The sequence below is a fragment of the Carettochelys insculpta genome, chromosome 4 (assembly GCF_033958435.1).
Source record: "Carettochelys insculpta isolate YL-2023 chromosome 4, ASM3395843v1, whole genome shotgun sequence".
Classification (NCBI taxonomy): Eukaryota; Metazoa; Chordata; order Testudines; family Carettochelyidae; genus Carettochelys; species Carettochelys insculpta.
This window is the reverse complement of record NC_134140.1, coordinates 128346414-128373071: the sequence shown is the minus strand read 5'-3', so window position 1 is coordinate 128373071 and position 26658 is coordinate 128346414. Positions and strand designations below refer to the sequence as shown.

At 37.6% G+C, this 26658-nt stretch overlaps 1 protein-coding gene across 6 annotated transcripts in view; it reads right to left on the bottom strand.

Annotated features, from left to right (window-relative positions):
* The window catches only part of RUFY3 (RUN and FYVE domain containing 3), an 82835-nt gene that overhangs the window by 49469 nt on the left and 6708 nt on the right, over window positions 1-26658 (bottom strand). Inside the window, exon 1 of one of the 6 annotated variants that reach the window (XM_074993783.1) lies at window positions 17971-18271. The exons of 4 other annotated variants lie outside the window; for them this stretch is intronic. In XM_074993783.1, the coding sequence (XP_074849884.1) occupies window positions 17971-18148 (178 nt within the window). In that variant the 5' untranslated portion in view covers window positions 18149-18271. Of the gene's footprint in view, window positions 1-17970; window positions 18272-26658 lie in introns of those variants that run through there. One more of the 6 variants, XM_074993780.1, reaches the window with a different exon arrangement.

The window sequence follows — 26658 nt, the reverse complement described above, 5'->3', positions numbered from 1 at the left end:
AAAAAGCTTTTTCTTCCTTCTTGCTTTTTTAACATTATAAATTCAAGTCTTGTCTACTTTGGACAATTAAGGGAACTGGGAAGCTGACAGGGTAACAGCACAGCTATTAAAGAAAAGAAACCTGATTTGCTTAGAGGGGAAGTAATTTTTATTCAGACTTTTTTTTTTTTTTTATTTTAACGGATTTTGCTTTTTGTTCGCAACTATTTAGCTTGCATATGTGAGGGGAAAACATTCTCTGTAAAGGACATAGCAATTTACCTCTTCACTTAAGAGCTGGGAAAGCTCCCTGTACATGAGTCACCCAAAGGGTCTTTCCTCCACAGGACAGACAAAGAGGGGTAGGGGACAGAAGAGACCATCTTGATATTTCTAAAACATCAAGGGGGAAAAAAAGGCAAAAGAAACCCCTGAAACTACTAGCTTTTGTATTTACATCACAATGAGAAAAAAGAGAAGTTTAATGTTTTTTCTTTGTAGTTGATCTAGAATATACTCTTCATGGAAATCCTTTGAAAATCTAAGTTACAGTATGATACTCTTCCCATAATAAGGCAGAGGCACAAATGAATTCACAATACAACATAATTAGAAGCCAAAATTATATAACAAAATGCAACATTAAACACAAAGCCTTATTCACAGAGGGGGCAATGTATCATTAAAAGCAGACTGTAAATATTCGTGCCTCAAACTGACATTCCCAGATAGTTGAAAGGATTTATATTATTTGGGACTCTTTACATTTAAAAAAATAATTAGAAAGGAATTTAATGTGCCTGGCACAGGAAAACAATACAACACATATTTTGATATTGACATTGTAATACTACATCTAGGAGACAGACATGGAAGACATACACAAAGGATAACAACTGAATTAACACCCCTTTTTCCCCCATTAGTTTCCCTTTATTCTTCTCCCACCAGCCCCTTTTCAAGGAAACGTTCAACACCTCCCGCATGCCCCAAAAAATAAAAGCATGTATGAATGGTATAACACAGTGGTTCTCGGCCTCCACAAACTACTTTATCCCTTTCAGGAGTCTGATCAGTCTTGCGTACCCCAAGTTTAACACCACTTAAACTACTTGCTGACAAAAATACGGAAGTGTCACAGAACACAATATCAGAAAAATTGCCTACATTCTCATTTTTACCATATACTTATGAAAAAAATCACCAGGAATTAAAGGTATTGCACAGGTCGAACCTCTCTAGTCTAGCACCCTTGAGACCCGAATGGTGCTAAAAGAGAATTTGCCAGGCCACGGGAGGTCAGTATTGTCTAACGGCATTACCAACACTATCATTGCTTATTGGGCTCTTAAAACATTTAGGGGTTATTTAGATGTAATATACAATACAGAACACGGAGAGTGGTGGCTGTAAACAAACTTTATGGGATGCAGGAAACTTGGCTACACCCATGATAAGTGGTCGTCCAGCTAACTAAAATCATGCCAGAGCATGGATACTGCAGGACCAGAGAGGCTCAACCTGTACTTACATTTCAGTATACATTATATAGAGTTGTACAAACAAATCATTGCCTTAATAAAATTTTTGTTTGTGCTGACTTTGCTAGTGCTTTTCAGGTAACTTGTAAAACTAGGCCAATATCTGGAGGAGTTGATGTACTCCTGGGGAAGACCTCTAAGTATCTCCAGGAATACATGTACCCCTGGCTGAGAACCACTGGTATAATATAATATATATATACATACATGAGTATGTATGTTAAGTCTGTGTTTAAAATAAGTTTAAGAAGGGAAATGTTAATGACAAAACTGTTCAATATACATATTAATATTGTTAATTCTTTATTAAGATATGTACCTATATGTGTCAAGTCAATGTAACTAACATCTTCATAGACATTTTGGATCATTTACAACTTTTTTTTTTTAAATAAAACAAAAAAGTTAAAAAAAATCCAGTTGCACACTTTAGAGGCTCTTCCCATTGGAGATGTCTATACCTCCAGCTCTCATTGAGCTTGCTTTCACTACTATAAGTTACCACAGAAGATAAAAATCTTGGTAATTTATAAAAATCCATTTTTCTTAGATAAAAAATCTTGTTTAAATATCTGTAAAGAGTTCTTTATTTTCTTCTCATTTTATAATCTTAAACTGGGAAACTAGATGTTTCTTTAAGTAGCTTCCTAATTATTAGTGGAATATCAGATTGTGGATTTCACACTTTAAATGCTCATCTAGCTGTTAAAAGACAATTCCAGGACCACATTAACATCTTACTATGAGAAAGCCACAAACTCAAAACACAGCATTGATGAGCAATTAGCCTGTGCTAGATTTACAATCAATATTACTTTCCAACATAATGAGCCTCTGCAAGTCAAAAAAAACGCTGACATGCTTCAACAAGGCTATACCTGCCTATACCAACCTAAAGTTTGACAATAATGGGACCTGAGCTTCTAAATCATTTAGGTACAGTTAAAGACACCAACCTCTGGTGCCTGAATATGGGCTTAAGAGCCTAACTTTAGGCTTTTAGTTTTGAAAACTTGGCCTGTGTGTATAAAGCATTCACAATCATTGCGCTGAGTTATTTAAAGTTTAAAAAAAACAGTCATTAACACTGAAGCTGTTTAAGTGAGAAAGATTTTACCCAGTAAGAAAATGATTTGTATGTTGCAAACATACGCTAAGGCTTATTTCTAAGCACGACTAGTCCCATTATTCATGTGAGTGAAGTTACTTACCACTATAAGCATTTGTGGTGTCAGGGCCTGAACACTTTGGTTTTTACTGACAGGTGTTTTATAACATTTAAGTACAATATCCTACCACTAAAAGTATTTTAAAAAGCATTTATAATTTATAGTTAAGCATTTTAAAGTTACAATGGCACAAGTTTCCATATAAGTTTTACAAACCTTCAACCTGATTTAATTCCACAATTGATTAAAAAGCAATTTTAATCAATTATTTAAAATGCTTTTATACTGCTATACCCTGTAAATTTACATTACAACTATTGTATGCGATTTTGATGTACTATGTTGGTTCCACCACGTAACAGGGGGAGAGAGGGGAGAAAAAGTATTTTAAACTACTGATTCATGAAGATGACATCCCAAGATAGCATTAATCAAGAATAAGTTAATGCCACTTTTTACAGTTTCCATTACTGTCTCATCTTCATTTTAAGTCTAACACAGGAGCCTTTAGCTGCTTGAGAGGTATGACAGATACCAATTATTACCAAACAATATCATTTGCTTTTGCTTTTTCCATGATTTAAAAAAAATAAATTAAGAATTTAGAAGGAAAGACTATCCAGATGGGAACAATGTCCAGTTAGAGCAAATCTGGAACACAAAGCCTTCCCAATAATCTTTCAAAAGGTTACACTCAAAAACTGCATGCACATATGCTTATTGTGACTCAAGATATTTTCTTTAGAACCCTAACAGTAATTCCTACACGTCAATATCAGAAAGGGACTAGTTCTGTAGATCTAGGCTGCGAACTCAGTTCAAACAAGCATATTTGCAGAGCCACAGTTATTGCCATTGCAAAGGAATACTGTAGCTGGTGCTCAGAATCAAAGTTACACATTAAAAGCCAATTAAAAAACAGAAATAATAGCTGAAAAATGTTGGTGTGGCACGCACCTTCAGTATCATCACGCAATTGTTCCACCAAATCTGTCAAATCCTCCCAAGAGTCTTTGCAAACAGCAAAAAGAAAGGGAAAGAAAGATAAAATGTCATGCAAGCCATGATCTAAAAGAATCAAAATCAAGATATAAGAAAGGAAAAACAGAAAAGGAGATTTCTGTAATATAACAGGTTGCAAGAGTAAGAAATTTGCAATTAAAAATGATTTATTAGTCTTCACAAAGTAATACAGCGAGGCTCTATAAGAGACAAAGCAATTATTGCATAATTAAGTTTGGAGATTTGTTTGTTTAATTAAGCCTGATAGTTTTGTTTAAAAAGAAAATCCAAATAGAAAGCCATAAAAAAAATCTAAGTATTGAAGTTATATTTAACTTCATGCGGTTTCAGCATCTGACAATCCTTTTTCCATTTGACCACCTAAATATTCCTACAAATGGAAAACAAAATCAGGCTAGAAAGGACAATAACTTAGATTTCCAGCGTGCTGCGGATCTGTCCAAAATGACTTCAATCATGTCACAGTTTAAATGGTGTCACATAAGTTCACTAACATTGCTATAACTGCAATGTTTCTTACTCTGTGCTGCAATTCTCCAGACAGCTAACAGGCAAGAGAGCAGAGGTAGAGATCTTGGCAGAGGACTGAGGACAACAGGGGAAAAAACTTGTCTTAACACGCTCAGTAATTCTCTTTTCTCAACACTGTAAAACAATGTTACTGAACAAGAGCACATATACTCAATGACACTAGCTTCATACTTACATTGCCTTTTCCAACGCACCGACTTGCAGTTCTATTGAGTGTTTGAGGGTAAAGAAGATTGAATTCCCTCTTACATGCCCAACTCTGGCAAGGTGAACAAAGTACACGTTCCACTAAGTCCTCCTTCCTGCCCGCCCCCTTCCTTCCGTCTACTCCATCTCCATAAACCTACAGTTAACCTTTTCCCTCAAAGAAACTGTGTGATTTGTGAATAGGAAAGACAGTCATGCCTTACATATAAACAGTGAAAAAGAAATCAGGATCCTAAAATTATTGAGCAGAAGGTAAGTGTCCCATAGTATATTCTTACTGATCAACCTTCATATTCTAAAACTGAACAGCTTGCTCTAACTTTTTTTGGAAATTAATTTTACACCTGAATTCTTGTATTTTCCAGAAGTCTTTCTTATGACAAAGCAAAGATGTTGCACATATTTTCAGAGTAATGGAGTGAAACTGAATTTCAATTTCACAGGACAAGAATCTCTATAAGTATCAAAGTTAATGTCATTCAGCAACATAGTGCTTGTAAACAACAAGAAGTCCTGTGGCACCTCATAGACTAACAGGTATTTTGGAGCACAAGCTTTCGTGGGCACAGACCCACTTCGGAGCGGGTCTGTGCCCACGAAAGCTTGTGCTCCAAAATACCTGTTAGTCTATGAGGTGCCACAGGACTTCTTGTTGTTCTCAAAGAACCAGACTAACATGGCTACCTCTCTGATAGTGCTTGTGAGAGACACTTTACATAATGAAATTATTTTAAGATAAGCACCTAATATCAGATAAAGTACTGTGGTTTAACTCATAAAAGGAACTAGTAATTCTTGTTAATGAATAGGGTTGACAAGTGGAATAAAGATGGCCCCAGTCCCTCACAATTCCCTAATATTATTTTTTATGTACATGTAAAGGAATCCTAGAGGTTTTGAATCACACCACCCTCAGAAGCAGATGATTAAACAAAGATTCATTCCTTCTTTGTGAAAATGTTCGTTCATTCTTTATTACCATGAAGAAAACTCCCACTATGTTAACAATTTCTAAAAGCAACGGGTGTAGAAAATGTCACCTAGGTATCAGCAGATGTTTAACAGGCTTCTTCCTTTTCTTCTCCTTTGATTTTTCTCATCTCCCTCCCTGCCATCTGTCAAATGCACAGTACAAGACACTTGGGAATCTCCAAGTCTATCGTTGTGTTCTTTCCCCACCATATTCTCTCCTTCCATGGACTCCACATCCAAAATTAACACTACCATAAGATACATTCCACTAAACTCTAGGGCAGGGGTCAGCAACCAAAATAGCAAGACAAGACTTTTTTTCAAATTTGGTAAAAACCTCAGTAATTCAAGAGCCGTAATGCATGTCAATATGAGACAGTACATAATAAATAACATCAAACCATATTTTTGTAACCCCTATTTTAAGAACAGCGCACACAATGATTTGTAATATGATACATGTTTACTGCAAGACATTCACGAATTTTACATATTCTATTTCCTAACACTTAATATGTATGTTTGTACTATCTTCATGACTTGCAACTCCTGAACCCACTTTAATACATGCCAATTTTACTTCATGTTTAATTTGTTTTCTTTCTTAAAATGGGTGTTGCCCTTCACAGCAGGAAGGCCGCAAGCTTCCTTTTCAAAAAAACCAAGACTTTATTAGCAGCACGATCAAAAGACAAAACATAGTATCATATCCCTCAATGTGCTGCACATAATAAAGGGGAGTTATTCAACATTTCAAGATTTCAATTTGTTATTTAGATATGAGTTGTTCATTGCTGGGCTTTTAGACATACAGCATTTATCGAAAATCAGGATTTTTAAGTTTACAATTATAGCAGTGGGAGCCACAAAGAAGTGCTAAAGAGCTGCAAGCTGCAGGCCCCTGCTCTAGGGCTTTGCTATTATGATCTTTTGGTTTATATATCTGTTGATGATTATGCAAAACAAATGCTACTTCTTATCACTTTTTAAAAGCTTAGAGATTACAGTGTGTATTCCTGCAGTGGCCTTGTGATAGTTCCACCTTTTTGCTGTGTGAAAGATCCACACAAATGGCAAAAAACTGATAGAGTTAACATAGAAACTGAGTACATACGCAAAGTGCTGTCAAGTGAACCAAGAAATAAACAGGAAGCTAATGGAAACATTTTGCTCTATTTTTGTTGAGCTTAATTAAGGTGTTTTTCTTTAGCTGTTAACACAAAAACATTCTGAAATTCCCATTGTTTCTAATGTATGAATCAATGTCAGGTCAGATCAGTGAAGTCCAACTAGTCTAAGTATTCTTTCTGGCAAAGTTAGTTATTGCCAGAGATACTTCAAAAGGAAGGGCAAGAACCCGTTCAGTGGCATTACATGGGCCAAATCTGGCCCACATGCCATGCGTGACATCTCTGAGTTACGGATTTTAATAAGAACAGAAATATTAGGAAAAGATTAATGAGAAGTTTGCATGTAGATACACAAATGAGAGAGTGAAAAAAACTGGCACTAAGAGAAACAATCAACTTAAAAGTTACACTTTTCCCCAACATCTTATTACTACAAGTACCACCTATAACTAAACAAAATTAGAGCAAAATGCTCTCACTAGTTTCCTGTTTATTGCTTAGTTCACTTGACAGAAACTTTACGTATGATCAGTTTCTATGTTAAATTCTTTTACCAGTTTTTCCTCATTTGTGTGGGCAGGTCTTTCACCCAGTTAAAAGGAAGATTTTTTTACGATTGAAAACACTCAAAATTGGGAATGTTGGGAAGCTGCAGTAAGTGAAAATACTCAAAAATCATTTTTAAATGGCTGTATTTCCATCTTCGTGGCACCTCCTTCAACACTTCCACCTTTGGAGTCTGCTTTTGCCATCATCAGTTTAAACACGAGTGTTCCAAGTCTTAATTATTGTATATTAACCCAGTTAAGAGTGCAGAAAAATAAAAAGACTTTAATTCAAGACTGAAAAAAAAATGGTTTCACATTTCAAATTAAAATTTTGAGAAGTCTATGTTATGGATTTTTAATATAAGATAAAATAGGCATACTGTGCAGCTTCTTTTCTTCAGAAAAAGTGCAGGAAGACAGAAGCTGTTAGGACAGATCCACAGTGCCTTCACACTAGTGTCAAAGAATACTCCACATTTTTAAAAAGTTTTTCTTTAATTACTTAACACAATTTTAAGGTCAGTTTTGTCTTGTGTAGGAGAATGACTTCAAATAAATGCTACCCAACCTTTATTACATAGTGTTTATAAAACACTGACTGAATAAGAAAATATACTGGCAATACGTGTAAAAGACAGCTGTCCTCTGTGCCACCATTTTGTTTCTGCTATTTATAAAAAAAAAGGCCTTATGATGGCTATCTCCTGAAGTGCCTGCATGGATTTCCATTTAAGAAGTCCTTTGTCACACCCTTGTCTTTATGAAATTGATCATTCAAATGTGCAATTTCTTAAGATTCTAAAACAAACTATACAAAAGGTCACTTAAGCAGAAATTCATAAGTAGTGCAGGGAATAACACAACTTGATCAAACATATATTCTCCTGTATGAGAAGCATCTTTAATCAAAAATTCTTAAAAAGGCAAAAATACTTGGGCATTTTAAAAGGTGCATTTTCATAAGCAAATAAGATTAACTCCCTCTCCACTCCAGAGGGACTATCACTCCAATAAGTTTATAGCCGTTCTGTTGACTGATAACATACCAATTTTATGACAGCAACAAGTGATATTTTACATAACAGCCATATGCAATTTTCTAAACACCAAAATTACGGTGAAGACAGACTTGGGTTGAGATTGAAACCCCTACAATATTATGAATCAAAGAAACTACAATGCCAGTACCCATACCCAGCCCACTGGGACTGACTATCCACTTTAGTATCATGCTTTCCCAAACAAGTTCATTCACTCCCTTGGTCTGTAAGGAGGAGACAGCATAAATTCTAACCAACCAATTCTAAAAACCCACCACACAAGTGGAAAAAGTACTGAGATTACATAGCACTGCACAGCTTTAAAAATCCCCGCCATATGAACATCTTCACTACAAATTAAGGGGAGGTGGGATGGATTTGCAGCATGTGACATGTTGGGAGGAACCAGAGTCAAATGTTAAATATCTGGCTTAACAGGTATGTTTTTCTGATCAATGATTAGTGAGAGGAAACAAACAGCAAAATCCCAGAACAGGTGTTCCTTTAAGTTTCCTCATTTAAATAATCCATATATGCCCTCAAAAAAAGCAGAGTAAAATCCCCTAGCACTGTCTTGCATACAACTACTCATGTATTTCAAATCAAGCAGACTTCAGAAACTACAGTTTTTAAAAACAGACAGGCCACAGGATGACCATTCTCTGCTTGGCTCCTCAAAGATATCAAGGGGGCTCAGCATGTACTGTTACATGTTCAGCTGACTCCCACTGTTGTAGCAAGTATGCCTTTTAGAGAGCTGGGCTCTGTGGCTTCCATAATGATTTATTATTGTCGTCTATAATCTGTGGCTCACTTAGACAAGCCCACCATATTTACTAACACGGTATTGTACTCACATAAGACAAGGGCTTGCCACAACTTAGTATAATGTTCTAGCATTTGTTGGGAATTTCAGTTCTCATGAAAATTCACACACAAAAAAAGTGTTACACATGAACATAGTTTAAATGGAAATAAATATTTTGTATATTTCTAGTATGACTTTTATAACTATTTAAGGAGAACCAGAAAAGGTATGCTATGTTTAAAAATACCAAACAAAACAAACCCTATCATCATGTTGGAAAATGAAACTGACATGATAAATCTAAGGGCCCTTAAGCCAATTTGTTATTTACTATGAAATTCCTGACCTGTAAACAATTTAAAATACCAATAATGAATGTATACAGGATTAAAGAAATACTGCAAATGAAAATTATCTGAAATCTATGGCTTTAATTGGAGAAGCCAGTAAGTCTAGGTGTATTTCAATCTGAATTCTCAGAGTAGTTTGAAAAATAAAGGGTTAAAAAAAACCCAAGAGATTTGATATTATTCAGTTCCTTTCTATAACCATATGCAGTGTGAAAATATGGAAGTTAGACTGCCCAGCATTAATTATGCAAAATTCAGAAGTTTTCTTTCATAAAATCAAGTGAAACTTCTTTCATTTCAACTTATGCAGATTATTGAAAAATACCTATTTTGGTCTGAAGCCTTTATTTGTTATTATTTACAAATTACCTTCTGCTCCAATAAATTCCTTATCCAATTAAAAATAATCTAAGATACTATAACCCTGGGCAACTTTCTCAGAAGTGAACCCTAATTTCCCTGTTTGTATCAGAATGTGAAGAAAGAAAAAAAGGCATGCAAAACAAAAGGAAAAGGATGGAAACAGAGTGGGGGAAATTACATAATCAAAAATGCTAGTAAAAATATCATAGGCCACATCTAACTTGCACAAACCAAAATCAAAAGCTTTCCTGCACGTATATTAAGCGCAAAGGGAAAAATGCCTACAAGATCATAGAGTTGGCCATAAAGTATCAATTACAAAAACTCCTTCCAAGCCAACACCACTGTATAAACCTAGCTAAATACTAAAGTAAACTTTAAAAGTAGGAAAATACAAAAAGGAAATAATATGTCTGTCACCGCCAAATCCTTGCATCTGTGAATTTGCAGAACTTTGGCTACATTTTTGCTGACATTATTTGGCCTTAGTGTAAATTGTCCTCCACAGATATGAGTTAATCTTTCCATAGTTCTCCTCCAAGCACAGCAACGCAGGCATCTTCTTCATATTCCTCATGCCCATTATCCTGAAAATAGTATTTTTGCTTTCCTAGCCATTGTATCATTTTCTGCACAGACTTCTGAAACCATCTTCTCCTTGCCTCACACACTAGGTTGTAGAATTCCAAGAGAAACTCTAAAAATTCATTCTCCTTGACCCCACTGCAGGGGCCTTGTAGGTGCTTGCCAAGATATGCAAAATAAGGAAAACCAGGAAAACACTTCAGCATGGGCCACAGCACTCTTCTGCTGTCAGGACTGATAGAAACCATCCTCAAAACCACAGAGCAGATAGTGTCAGCTTTTTCCAGGAGACAACCAACTTCTTCCATAAACTCTAACATTAACATCCTCCCTCAGAACACCATCCTTGCCACCCTGGATATCATCTTCCTATGCCCCAACATCCCTCAAAGTGACAGCACAGCTGCCTGTAATATTTACCAGACAATGAACAACCCTCAGACATTAACCTCAATCCCTCATGCATTTCAACCTCAAACCACAGTTTCACATTCAACAACAAACACTTGTTGCAAACTACAGGAACAGCCATGGACATGTCTCCCCAATACGCCAAACTTCCCCAACGACCATCTTGCAGAAGAGTTTCCAGACAAATACGCATGAAATCAGTGATATACCTGAGAAACATTGATGAAATTTTCACTCTGAGACAGATGACTTAAACGCCTTCATAGATTGCCAGCACAACTTGGACAACACTGTCCAATAAACTTTCAGTACAGTTCTGTACTAACATCAAATTCCCAGACACCAAAATCATCTTAAACAAGCAGCTGTGAACAAAACTTGTGCTGATCACTTAATAAAGACACAGGATTTTATTGTTTATTGCAACAATCTATAGTCCAATAACCCTGCTTTTTGTTCTATGATTATAGGGGTGTTGACTTAACACTTCACCATGAATTGTCCCTTATAATGTCTGCCAGCTAATTGTGCAAACCTATCCATTCGATCTCCTACCAAAAATTGGATTAACATGAAAGGCGTGTTTTTATGATGAAACCGAGTCACTACAATTCTGCTCTGTAAATATACTGTAGTGTATTTGATACAATACATTCTCTTATGCAAATTTCATATGAGGCTGTGATGCAGATTGGTTATGCTCTCAATTATAAACTGTTCTCACCACTACTCAAATTAACCCAAAATAAAACTAACTAAAATGAAGCCTAGTCTTCCAACGGAGAGGGGAGAAATTCAACAGTCCTTTCATTCTACCTCAAATGCACTCATCTTCAGATATCCTTATGATAATACACCACTACTTTGTACTTCACAATAGCCCACAAAAGCTCAACTCTCAGTTTCACTGGAATACCAGGACTTGTGAGGAAAAAAAGGAAATTAAATGCTTTTGTTGTTGTGAAGATATATGGGTGAGGTAGGTTTGGTTTTGGTTTGTCTTTAAGACAGAAATTACTTCTAGAGGCTAAAAAGTTGTACTAAATCTAATCTGCAACTTGATCCTACTTTCATTTTAGTCAATGGGACAGATTCTGCTCTCAGGTACCCCGGCAACATCTGGAGTAATCTTATTGAAGCAAATGTGGTTAGTCCACGTTTACACTGGCAAACCTGAGGTCAGATTCAGCCCTGAAAACTGTACTAATTTAAGCTTAAGTGGGAGCAGAAAGAGGTCCTTGGTTATTATAGGAATTAACATGACTGAATAAGAGTGGTTTTGTTTTGAGGTTCTTAAATATCAATGGCTGAGCAATGGTTTGGCTGAAGCTACTGAATTACCATGATGTTCTTATATTCCCCAAATATTAGCAGCTTCCTTGCCCCTACACCTCAAAACCACACAAGTCAATTTGAAGATTCCTTAAGGGATTCCAAATGTAATTCAGACGCTCTTTCACAGAATGACCGAAGGCATCTTTTCATAAACAGCGAGAACTAACTGTACGAAACCCTACTCTGATTGAGAAATTAATATTACATCCAGTCCAGAAATATTCCAATTTTATACCTATTCACCATCTAGCCAGTCTTAACATACTGTGTTTTCTCATGATAATTAATGACAATTTTAAACTCCAATATTTGTCTCGTGAAAATTATCAATATGCAATTTTTTGTGAATCATACAAAATCACAGCAACTGAAAACTTCTGTCAGTTGCCTGCTTTAGGTTTAATATACAATTTCAAATTAACATGCAGTAAAGAATCAACAGAAAAACAACAAAAAGTGAAGTTACACTGCTTCTCTGGACCGCTGAAAAAAATTAGCGTAACATCTTTGTAACTTGCTGGTTTGCCAGAAAACCTGTTCTCTCCGCTTCAGAATAACTAAAAGAAAACAGGAACTTTCTAAAAAGAATTTAAATCATATTGTAGCCAGTCACACAGATGTAAATTTGAAAATTAAGATGATCTAAAACCCACCTCCTGAGGAAACAGGAGCCCAAGTAAGAATTACGAACCACTAAAGTCTCCAATGTGGTCCAGCTGTAGAGTCATCACAAGAAGTTATATACGGTCAAATCAAATGTATGATATTGCCTACATAAATAAATCAAAATTCACTCAACTAAAAGCTTTCTTCACTGAGTCTTCTTTTACTGTGTTGGTTATCATTCTACTTTTCCATTGTCCTTTCACTTCCATCCCTCACTTTGATTTATTGTCCCTTCTTTGCTTTTTTATAGGAAACTGATACTTTTCATTTCCCAACTTCCCTTTCTTTATAAGCAAAACAAAAAACAAAACAAAAAATCACAATGCTCCTTTCCATTTCTTGTTTCCACTCCTACTATTCTGTTATCCACCTGTGACATGGGGAATGAAATCATCATGAGTCAAGGTCCAGCACCCCATTCTATTAGGTGCTGTGCAAACAGATCATTAAAAAAATGTGAGAGTTTGTGGCCAGGACTAAGTGGAAGATAAAACGGCAACAGATGGAGCCAATGGGTCCAGGTACAGGAAAGAGACAATACTGGTCACTGTGGCCTCCGCACCCTAGCAGCGTAGCCATTGTCAAGTTATTTGTTGCCATGGCAGCACAAAACACTTTACAGGAGTGGTCTTAAGGGTAATAATGCAGTAGTTTAAGGATTTATTTATAGACAGCACCTGCCAAATATAAGGGGTAACAGAGGAAAAAATATCACCAAGATGCTTATTTGAATATTTAACAGCTTTCAACTGTAAAAGAGAGCGTAAGAAAAGGGTTCAAAGGGCCTTGTAAGCAAAATGTAGCTGTTAATGTTTGATGCAGTAGACAAGAAGGAGCCAGTGAAGGGATGCAGAAAAGATTAAATATCCCTGGGGAAGCACTCTGGTGCAAGGACAGACGTCCATCCCTGGTTCTAGAGTGCCAAGCCTGTAGTATCTGGAGCAGGGTACGATTTACTAGCTACCTTTATTTGTGTTAAGACACCATAGCTATTTTTGTGGGTCTAGCTGTAGAAATGCACAGTTGATAAGTGGGTGTAGACTAACCTGTAACATACAGCAGCTCACTTCTCACAGATGGGCAGAGATTTATTGGAAGAATCTTTTGGGAGAAGGACAAGAAGTCCTGTGGCACCTTACAGACTAACAGATATTTTGGAGCATAAGCTTCCTTCGGTAAAGACCTGTCATCAGATATCAGATGACAAAGCACGTCTTTACCCAAGAAAGCTTATGCTCCAAAATATTTGTTGGTCTGTAAGGTGCCACAGGACTTCTTGTTGTTCTTGAAGATACAGACTAACATGGCTACCTCTCTGATACTTGTCACCATTTTGTGAGAAGGGTTCATTGACAAACTGGAGTTCTCAAAATCTCACTGCTGCAGTCCTTTCCTATTTTTCAACTATTTGGCACTTCATTTTTTACAGGCTTTTATTTTTTCTTTTGCACAGAATTACAACCTTTTGGCTTTGTCACTCACTGAAACACCCCTTTTATTTTGTACCATAATCCCTACGTCCCAACTGCATAGTTGGGCACACATCTTAGTGTAAAAGATAGTGAAGTGCCTCACAATACCAAAGTGGTATCCCTCCAGCTCCCCCTTCACCATTGTGAGGTTCAGTGGGAACTTTTATTCAACAGAATTGCTTGCATGACAAAAGTGAACTGGATTTAAAGTCTACTCTTGGGACACACAAAGTGCTTGTTTTGTCATAGATATGCCTAGTCATTATCATAGCTCTGATGGTTAGTTTTTTTTAACATGGGAGACAGCATTGGCTTAGAGTTTGGGGATTTAACCTCCATTAAACTACTTTTGCAGAAATTGCTTTATTGTTGTTTATTATCTGGATTTTTTTTGAATGATAGCTCTGTTCCTGATCCTAATAAAGCCAATACAAGACTTATCATTGATTTTACAATGAATGTGATTAGACCCAAATAGGGAGCATGCCATACAGAAAAATTAAGTGCAAGGTTGTTATGGTTGGTGTTCCTCATATGTTTTGTACAGTCACCTAAATCTTGAGCTGGAATTACTACATGTAATTCACTTTAGCTCAAAACTACTGAAAAAGCTGTCATGGTGTCATATTACTATTTACATTAGTTTACATCTACATTTAAAAAAAAGTTATCCCAAGTTTCAGGAATCTTTTGCATATCCCTACCACATGGCCTCAAAAGTTAATTATATTACATTAGAAGATGGGTTTGATGGCTCTTACATAGAGTTTTCTATGTACTTATTACAAGGAAACCCTGATGTAAAAGAAAGTACAAACGTGTCAGTAACAATACTGTACTCTAAACTAGCATCCTTTTTAGTAGTTCTTGAGTGCACATCAACATACTACTCCAAAGAGGCAGTGTTGGAAAGACAAAAAGTATAACTTCATGCTGTAGTAACAGGGTCACATTTTCTGTAAACATGTGCCTTAAAGGAAAGCAAAATATCAAATGTAGCACTCTCAGATAAGAAAAGCAGGTTCAGCTGTGATTCTGTTAGATCGCTTAAGCACAGTCTCATCAGCTTGGATCTTATAAAGGTAAGATGTCTAATGGTGGAATGAAGGCCTCAAAGAAAACCCAAGCATGCAGAACAAACGATTTTCTGTTCATTCCCTCTGGGGCACCTGACATTGGCCATTGTCAGGAAACAGGGCTAGAAATGGACCTTTGGTCTGAACCATTATGCCTGTTCTACGTTCCCGTTCTTTCAGCTCCACTCCCTCATCTGGCAGCAAAGTGTTTGCAGCCTTCAAAGTTCAATTCCTCCCAGAACCACTATTTTCATTTAGGAAAAAGGAACAATGCCTTTGCTACAACAGAACTCAACAAACTAACATTACACTTGAAGTTGTGTTAACACTTCCATTATAAGCCATTTTTTTCCCTAGTGTTCTCTCTCCCAAAAATGCTCTCTCCCCCAAAAATGCTCTAAGAGCCTAGACAAAGTGTCCGTCCCCCAACAAATCAACTCTCTCTAATTTAGAAAAATTAAACATCTGCTGCCATTCTTATGATACATTAATTCATATATCAAAAGGATTTTTAAAAACTGAATGTACCTATGGACTGTTCCACAATATTTTCTATTAGCTTCTGATAGTTATAACAACTAGATTTGAAAATTAATTACCATGCATCCAAATTACTTTGGTACAAGATCTTCTTTCAGCATTAATGGTTAAAGTTGTCTTCAGAGGTATCTATATTGTTTGAATTGGTACACAATCATATTAGTTAAGTAGGATATATTTTCAACATTAAGAAAAATTTCCTGTCAGGGTGGTTAATTACTGAAATAAATTGGCTAGGATGGTCATGGAATCTGTATCTTTGGAGATACTTAAAAGCAGTTAGGCAAATATCTAAAAGGGTTGATATAGATGATGCTTGGTCCTGCCATGAGGGCCAGGAACTGGACTTGATGGCCTCGAGGTTCCTTCCATTTTTAGTATTCTAATATTTTCTGTGATTAGTGCTACTGAATCAATATCAAATTTGTTAAACAGCAGAAAGCAGCAACACTGGAAATATCCAAATTCTCCTGCACCATCTACTTTGGAGTTTATAGGCATTGGGTCTCGATCCAGGGGTGAGAGAATCAACATCTGCATGAATCAGTTTTCCAGAGCCACAAAACACTGCTGTTTTCCTCCCTCTATGAACAGAAATAACCCCAAAGTTCCAAAAATGGCATTAAGATGATGTACTGTAATAGCTCAAAAGGACAACTATGGTTCATCACACCAACCCACATAGAATGTTCTATGAAAAGCAAATACCATAAGAGAAAAATTCAAAGAACATTAGAGTAAGGTTTAAGGCTAATGCACACAAACAGCAGTAAGGAAATTCAAAGTCAAGTATGTCCATTCCTTTTTACTTCTTCCATTATTTGTATTACTTCACATACTGTAGGATCCTCAAATACTTGTGCTGCAGCACCACGGCATAATGGGACACACTTAAGATGGAGTTTCAGCCTCTTACTTTAAACCCTTTTGCTTTTGTCCCTCTGTATTACATGGCATTTGTGGGTAAATCTGAACTAATGGATTTATATCCCTGAAAACAATTGACAGGTGAAGTTTATATTAAAAAAAAAAACTGGAAGAACTTTATTTAATTTCAAGAGCAATCCTATCGGGCAAAATATTACTATTTAACAGCGTCAATTTCAAGAGGCTTGGCATGGATTTTCATCATGATTGTTACTGGATAAAGGGTCTGATATTGAAAGGTATACTCCAGTCATCGCAGTAAGAGTGGAGCACTTCACAGGATTCAGTGCAGAGCAACTAATGGATCATAAGTAAACAAAGTAAAATGTTTCTACACATTATTCATGATGGACTATCTTTGGAAGAGAAGTGGAAGGTTGTTTTGTTTTGATAAAAACAACAAGTCCTGTGGCACTTTACAGATTAACAGATATTGTGGAGCATAAGGTTTCGTGGGCAAAGACCTGCTTCATCAGATGCATGAGTGGCGGCGGGGGTCTTTGCCCACGAAACCTTATGCTCCACAATATCTGTTAATCTGTAAAGTGCCACAGGACTTCTTGTTGTTTTTGAAGATACGGACTAACTCAGCCACCTCCCTGATACTTTGTTTTTTTTAATTCTTTCAAAACTTTTTTTTAATTCCCCAGCATCACTGTATTTGTCTTGGCCATTAAATTGCTTTCACTATCTGGCAGATCACAAACAATCATTAATTCCTTGAAAAAATTAAAGGCAGGAATGTGTTTTCTGAATCCACATTACAGGCTTCAAAACCACCTTAAATAATAGCACAAAAGTCCCAATTGTATTATCACCCGACATGAGATATTACTGCACAATTCCTTGGGGCTCTCTCACATATTAATTAGAATTTTACTGATGTGCTCCCCTTTTTGATCACTGCCTATTTCAACACAGCTACAAATTTCTTAATTACCAATATTTAAATAGGAACATCAAGATAAAATGCATCATTATGAAAAACCCCCAAGTAATTTTCTTTCATGGGCTATTATGACAATACAGAAACATCACTTATCATGCAACTTTTGGTTTCTAAATAAAAAGCAAAACATTATCTCTGGTCCTCTAAAAAGTTTGATTTTAAAATATACTTCAGAATCTTGCCAGAATATATTAGATTTCTATAATTTTGGCTAAGGCATATACAATTTTGTCCACGTTTTCTAGATTATGTAAGCCCTTGATGGTGAACCTTCCTCCCCCAACACACACACTCAGCGATAACAATGAGATGGCTGCGGGGCTCCAGAGGTAGAGAAATTGACCGTACCTTCATGGGTAGGTTCTGGGTCGGGGGTAAGTGAGATGTCATCCAACTCACGCAGACAAAGCCATTCTCCATCCATAGATACTCGGAATTTGCAAAGATAAATGGTCTCCATGGCAGCCTGTGTGATCTTGTCTGTAGTGGGGGTTGGCATATCACTTTGTGGCGTCAGGGCAGACATGATGACTCAGCTGGTACAACAAAAAAAGAACTAAAAGGAAAAGCCTTCTGATGATAAGAAATACCTGGCTGTGTAAGAACAAACACACTCAAATCACACAAACTGCAGTAGCTTTTTCATATAGAAGCAAGGTATAAATGATGCTCCTCTTCTCTGCTACCTCCTCCTCCTTCCTCTTCCCTGTCTTTTTCTTCAGCTGTGCTAGATGCGATTAATCCTAAGCAACCAAAGAAAACCTGACCATGGCATTAAAAAATCTTCCACTTCTAGTTCCCAAAATTAAGAAAAGAAAACCTGAATAATATGTTTATAGGAACAGATATCCAGAAGTGGAGAATCACTGCTAGCCTCTGTCTCTCTCCTCTGATAAGCCTGGACACAGCGTGCTAATAGGATTGGTTGTGCGCAGCAAGCAGGGTGTTGACCAAAATGGCTGACTAATGAACTGAACTGAAAATTCAGACTCATGTGACCAGCTGCTCAGATCGTAGGGCAAGCAATTCCCAGGATGCTCTATAGATGCTGCTGATGCTGGGAGAGCAATTAGGCTGATCTTGCTTTCATCGTTCATAGCCTCTTTTCAGACAAGGCTAGTCAATCTGTGCTCAGGCATAACATAATGAATATATTCTTCATCGGTCCCTCTCACACTACAAAGGACTACGGAATGTCAGCGTGATGACTACAAAGGGAGAGCTGTACTCCTTTCACATGCCTGGGTGCTTCAACATAAATCAAATTCAATACCCCTATTTTTAGACTAGGCAAGCAAATTAAAGTTGAGGTAGAACCTCCAGTCAGTTTGAAGGTTTCTCAAAAACTACCTTTTAAATTAAAATGTCTCATCTAAGCAAACATTACACGGATTGACCCCCAGATAGTAATACAATGCGAATCAATTTTCTAGTTGTATTTGTTTGAAATACATCATTTACCCAGATTTAGCCTCTGTTTTTCATGGCAATATACATCATAAAAAAAAATGCCACTTCATAATTAAAATTTTATATTAAAAACTGGAGTGACTGAGTAAGTTCATCTAAAAGCTGGTACCACTGAACATGCCGTAAAAATTGGAAGATACCATGGTAAACTTTTGTTGAACCAGTATTTGAGTAATCAGCACTCTCAAATAACCGACATAACTCAAAGTTGAGTAGCTGTGGTCAGAGGATACGGGAGGGGAGCACAGAGTACCCTGCCAGCTGCACTCACTCACACTCCATCCCTGTCCCTCGGCAGGGGCGGAGCAACTGCTCAGACTTGGTGGAACCCAATGCCCACCTGCTAGCAGCACAGGCTCCACAGAGAGCCGCTTGCTCAAAGGGGAAAGCTAAAAGCCATGGGGCCCACTCCAGAGCTAGCCACAGCTCCCCCTGCAGTGTCATCCCCTCCTCCTCGCTGTGGGGCTCTGTCTTGGAGGGCTTATCAGAGCTCCAGGGGTGGGAGATGGCAAATGCAAACCTGCCTCCTCCTGCTCAGGCCCACGGCCACCCTACATCTTTGTATGGTATCTCAGCACAGAACCAAGCACAGAGCCAGGAAGAAAAGTACAGGGAGCCGCAGCTGGGGTTTATGTACAGAACACAAAGCAATGCCCCGCCAATCAGGTGGAGAGTGGAGCCCGCTCAGCACTGCCCTGCGTCCCCCCGTGCTGTGAGAGTGCAGCCAGCAGGCTCATCTGCTCTCCCACCCAGTGTGAGTACCCTCTATCCACAATATTGGATTATCCAGCAACCTCCCAGTTCCATGGATGCCAGGTACCACAGAGTTTACTGTACTCTATTCTTTAAAAAGTAATCCTGCCTGTGTTACTTAGAGGTTATTTGACTTTGCGCCCTCGACCTTAACGTTCTTCCCGAGATGAAAACTGCAGCCTAATTCTGCGCCTGACACCTTCTACCCAAGCTGATACCTCAAGAAATCAGTGATCTCAAGGTCACTGCCCAACCCCCAGTAATCTATATGACAGGACACCACCAGACAATAACCTCCTGTTTTCAAAGAGGTTTAAATAAGATTTGTATTAATTCCCATCCTCAGTGACTCAAGCATTATGCATGAATGAACTACCTCCCACACCAACAGAATGCCAAACTAGATATTTTACATTTAGGCTGTGTCTCCACTGTGCTCTCGTGCTGGCAGTTTCATGTAAACAAACAGTCTAAAAAGTGCAAAATGGTAGCTCATTTGCATATTCATGCAGCTAACGTGCGCATTCATGAGGCTATTTGCATATTTGCAGCAGAAATCAAGCCATGTAGACATGGTTCTGCTGGCAAAAACATCCTTTGCCAGGAGAACCATATCTACGTGGCTTGATTTCTGCTGCAAATATGCAAATTAGCTCTATGAATGTGCAAATCAGTTGTGTGAATATGCAAATGAGCTACCACTTTGTATTTTTGAGACTGCTTGTTTACATCAAATTGCTGGCATTAGGGCTCAATGCAGATACAGCCTGAAAACTTACATGACCTACAAACAAAAACAAAAAACCACTACATAGGGAACTTCCCTTCCCCCCAACACAGAAAAATCAAATGTAATCAGAAAAACCTAAATAATGCATTTGCTTGTACAAAAATATTAGTTTCACTACAAAATGACATTGCACTACAAAATTTTGGTCTCCAATAAATATATTTCAAAAAAAGGGAACAGAAAACAGTCACCAACTTGGTTTTCACTATAGTCATTCAACTGGGGGAAAAAAAAAAAAAAAAAAGGGGAAGCAATAGTTTTACAGCAGTTATTTCTAACAGACAGAGAAAAGAAGTGGCTTGCCAATATTACCCGGAGTGTTACGAGCTGCTTAGCTAGAATATACACACAGTCCCACTTAAAGGTAAAATAAATAGTTCTATAGCGTATTATTATGGTGATACTACACACAAGCACACACAGTAACTATTACAGGTAGCTTTCTGAGAGAAGCTATTTTTTAAAACACTGACAGCAATTTACCATGTTCGTGAAAAAAGTACAAAAACTACCCAAATAGCTTTCATTTCAATATTTGGATTTAATTATTACCATCACCCTAAAGCACAACATTTCTCTATATTTGCTATGCAAGTCTAGAAGATGTGCAACTTGACTCTTTCAAAAATTTTGAATGATATAGCAGAAACAAACTCAGCAAATAATCCTTCCAATCAGATGCTTACGAGATGCTTCTGATTAACAAAACTTTGCAGGTATGACCAGTTATCATGCAGATTTGGTCATCTGAAGTTCTGAGGATTTTGTAGAATATATTCAGACCATTTTTTTTTTAAATGAGATCTTCCTGTGCACTTGGTACCTTAACACCTTAGGCCAATCCTTCAACTTCTTCCACGAATGCAGGACTTCAATATCTTAGCATGTGACTGGCAAAGAACATATTCCCAGGATCTCAATTTACAACCGTCTTATATGTACACATACATATACATGTAGAGCACAGGAAGATAGGTCATTTAAAAAAAACAATTCAACAAACTAACAGAAGGGAAGGGGTGTCTGTTAACAGACTTTTGGCATTAAATCCAAATCTGCAAGACTGGAGGTACCTTGCAAGGTGCACTAGGGAGTCGTCCATTCAAGACCTAGGAGGAACGCAGCACGCTCGGGAGCAAGAGCCCCAGCCACTGCAGTGGGTCTTGTGAGTTGCCAGCATTTTGGTGGGCGGAATGGTGGAAGGAGAAAGAAACAGGGCAGGGTGGCATGCTGGCAGACAGTGTTCACTCTTTCCCAAGTCTGTTAAATCGAGGGTGTACTGTATATATTAAAAAAATATCAAATTCGCTCCAGCCAACATGGATTTACCTCCTTTAAGCACTTCTTGCTGGACAATGAAACTTTATCCGGTCAGTCTTTTTTTCAAGTTCCAATACAAAGCCACAAAATAACTGTAGGGGAATATTTAAAAAACAAAACTATTCCAAATAAAGCAATATAAAAGCATGAGCATTAAACAGTTATTTTTATTAAACCCAGTATTCTTTTCTTGGTACTTTTATTAAAGACCTGAATTTTGACCAACACTGTCCTTATATAGTATCTGAAAAATATGATACTTAAATTTATTTTACCTTAACGCTGTCCAACGTCTTCATAAAATAATCTCAACTACACCTGTCCTAGAAACTCTAAGCTCATCTAATCATCTTCAACAAAGAATGAAGTCCAATCTATTTTAAAAGGTGGCTGAATTATTTTTAAGGGTATCTGATACATGTTTTTGAATCCCTCAGAATTGTTTAGTGGTCCCTGGAACTGGGATACACTTCAAAACTCCTAGTGGAGTCGTGACTTTTTATTTAAAGGAAAAAAAATGAAACACATTCAGAACTTTTCTTTGCAAACACATTCTAAATGTAAGCTGATATCTACAACATTCAAGAGTTCTGAAAAAACAACATAGCAGCTAACAAAAGTATGTAATATACAGTTAACTCTTTGACATCGAGCATTCTATTACCTGGAACTCTCCATAAACTGTCATTTTAACCATAAGTAAATTTGAGTTACATTTTCCCTAAGCAAAGTATAGTAAAAGTAAATACAAATAAATACAGCAAATACAGTATAAGCTTACAGTGCACTACAGTACTGTTGGAAAATAATGTACTCTGCATACATATTTGTTTATTTCTTAATATCTAGTTTTGTTTTTTTTTAGTGTTATGCATTGCTAGATATACCAACCTATTACCCAGAATATACGACTATCCAGCAGCCTCCTGATCCTGGGGCTGCCGGTTTGGAAAATGTTTACTGTATGACAAAAGGCAGCTAATATACTGGAGAGTAAAAACTGTGCTTATCTGTAAAAGAGCAGAAGAGATGGACATTCTGGGATTCACTTGTTCATCAATGATCTAGAAAATGAGGTAAGCAGTGAGGTGGCAAAGTTTGCAGATGACACCAAGTTGTTCAGGACAGTCAAAACCAAAAGGGATTGTGAAGAACTACAAAAAGATCTCAGCAAACTGAGTGATTGGGCAGCAAAATGGCAAATGAAATTTAATGTGGGTAAGTGTAAGGTAATGCACATTGGAAAAAATAACCCAAATTACACGTACAACATGATGGGGTCAAATTTAGCTACGACAGATCAGGAAAGGGATCTTGGAGTTATACTGGATAGTTCTCTGAAGACATCCACGCAGTGTGCAGCGGCAGTTAATAAAGTAAATAGGATGTTAGGAATTATTAAAAAAGGGATAGATAATAAGACAAAAGATATCATACTTCCCCTATATAAAACTATGGTACGCCCACATCTTGAGTACTGTGTGCAGATGTGGTCTCCTCCCCTCAAAAAAGATATATTGGCATTAGAAAAGGTTCAGAAAAGGGCGACTAAGATGATTTGGGGTTTGGAACGGGTCCCATATGGGGAGAGGCTAGAGAGACTGGGACTTTTCAGTCTGGAAAAGAGGCGATTGAGGGGCGATATGATCGAGGTATATAAAATCATGAATGGTGTGGAGAAAGTGAATATAGAAAAATTATTTACCTTTTCCCATAATACAAGAACTAGGGGACACCAAATGAAATTGATGGGTAGTAGGTTCAAAACTAATAAAAGGAAATTTTTCTTCACACAGCGCACAGTCAACCTGTGGAACTCCTTGCCCGAGGAGGCTGTGAAGGCCAGGACTCTATTAGGGTTTAAAAAAGAGCTCGATAAATTTTTGCAGGTTAGGTCCATAAAGGGCTATTAGCCAGGGGTAAAGTATGGTGCCCTAGCCTTCAGTACAAGGGCAGGAGATGGATGGCAGGAGATAAATCACTTGATCATCATCTTCTGTTCTCCTTCTCTGGGGCACCTGGCATTGGCCACTGTCGGCAGACGGGATACTGGGCTGGATGGACCTTTGGTCTGACCCAGTATGGCCATTCTTATGTTCTTATGTTCACTGCCAGAACTTTATTTAGTACCAGAAAAATTGGTTTAAACAAATAAAAAACAGAGCTTTAAAACACCTTACATTATTAATGCAAAAGGTAGCCCTGTTAGTCTGTATTCTAACAAAATAAATAAGGTACATGACTGCTTGTTTGTTTTACTACATTAAATACAATAGAAGCAAAGTCATAGTTTCTGCATAGGAACACTGACGCAAAGCAAATGTGATACTTTTTTGTTTTTCTATAAATACTTTGGTACTAAAAACAAAGCAACCATGAGGAAAGACAAAGCTCTGTCAATGGCTCAGAAATCGGTCAAGGGACAGAAAAAGCACAGGACTAAATGGTGGAGGAGGCTAATAACGGGCACCACTTTATTAAACTGGTGACAAGTATCAGTGGTGTAGCCATGTTAGACTGCATCCACAAAAACAAGGAGTTGTGTCACCTTAAAGACTAACAGATTTATTTGGGCATATGCTTTAATTGTTTATGCCCGCAAAACCTACTATTCCAATAAATCTGTTAGTCTTTAAGGAGACACAGGACTCCCTGCTGTTCATTAAACTGGCGGTAGCTAGAAAAGGGTAAGAAGTCTAGCAAAAATGCTGGCATTATCAAAATATTTTACAGATAAGACATTCTGATTGAAGATTATAAGCAACAGTCAAACACAGAAGTTCTGTAAAAAATTTTTAAGTAAAGAAATCAAAAATTACATTCAGTTTCTCCTAAGTGAATCAGACATCTGAAAGCACACTAATCTATTCTACCATTACCATACAAAATATTAACTTTATATGACAGGACTTACTAAATTTAGGTCATGTGTATTAAATATTAACAAGATTAGTCCAAGAAAATATTTTTCTCTCTCCTCTTCTTTTATGGTGCCAAGGGACCAAAAAAGCCCTTTTGAACTCCAGCAAGTTTCTCTATTTTTCAAGTGACAAATCAGGAATCCATTGTTCATTTCATCCGCAGGGGAATAAATTCTAATTTACGTGCAGACCTCACACATTACTCCTAAAGGCAATACAGTCCTCTACTTTGGGTGCAATTTTTGTTCAGAAGCCAATAAAAAACTGAATTACAGCCTTGACCAGGGAGCACCTATCAATGCAACAAGAGGATTTGGAGATAGAGTATAGAATAAAATGGGAACATTTGGGGATGACATTACTTTGGTTATTCCAGGTGGCAGAAGACTGAGGAATTACAAAACAACGTACCAAACCTAGGTAAATGGACAGCTTTGGCGGATGTGATTCAATGAAGATAAATATTCAAAAACACAATAATGGCTTCTAAATTAACTGTTAACACTTAGAAGATAATCCAGGCAAACCTGCAAACAGGATAAAAGTCATACTGGCCATGTCAACACTAGCCAAAAACTTCGAAATGGCTATGCAAACAGCCATTTCGAAGTTTACTAATGAAGCGCTGAAATACATATTCAGCACTTCATTAGCATGCGGGCGGCCACGGCACTTTGAAATCGACGCGGCTCACCACCGTGCGGCTCCTTTTCGAAAGGACCCCGCCTACTTCAAAGTCCCCTTATTCCCATCTGCTCATAGGAGTAAGGAGACTTCGAAATTGACGCAGCTTGTCCAGACGGGGCTCCTTTTCAGAAGGACCCCGTCTACTTCAAAGTCCCCTTATTCCTATGAGCAGATGGGAATAAGGGGACTTTGAAGTAGGCGGGGTCCTTTCGAAAAGGAGCTGCACAGCGGCAAGCCGCGTCAATTTCGAAGTGCTGCGGCCGCCTGCATGCTAATGAAGTGCTGAATATGTATTTCAGCACTTCATTAGTAGATGGGGTCCTTTCGAAAAAGGGCCCTGTCTGGACGAGCCGCGTCAATTTTGAAGTGCCGTGGCCGCCCGCATGCTAATGCAGCGCTGAATATGTATTTCAGCGCTTCATTAGTAAACTTCAAAATGGCCATTTGCATGGCCATTTCGAAGTTTTTGGCTAGTGTAGACATAGCCATTGTGTATACACTTCTCCATGTTTAGTGGTAATAGCAAACTAAACGCTAACTGTCAGGAACCAGGAAGAAGCTTCCACTATAGACAAATTACTCCATACTTCCCACCGTAAGTTTTCTTCTGTGTCTCTCTGACGACTTTTACAGTCGTCAATTAATCAGGACATCAGTGTGATCCAGTTCAACAGTTTCTATGCTTCCAAATGAAAAATTCTGATAACCCAATTTCCCCATTCCCCCGCTTTGCCATTTGCAGATGGATCTCAGACATCAGGAATAAAATATCAATGTCCAATATCTTTTCCTTCAACTTTTATCTGGCGCAATATAGAAAAGCAGGGAGCAAAATAATCTCCCTTTGCATCGCTTCCCTGATATTTCTACTCCTGTTTTCAATGGCTGTGCCTCAAGTGACAATGGCAGCATGCCCATCCCCCAGCTCCAGAGGTAATACATATTCCTTTCCACATACATACACTTCATGTAACTGTATAAAATATTCACCAACCAACTTGCCCTAAAGGTGACAAGCTGGAAGATAATCATCCTCCACATGAATGGCAGACTAAGCAGGATCCAACTCTTCTTGCTTTGCCCCCACCTACCATT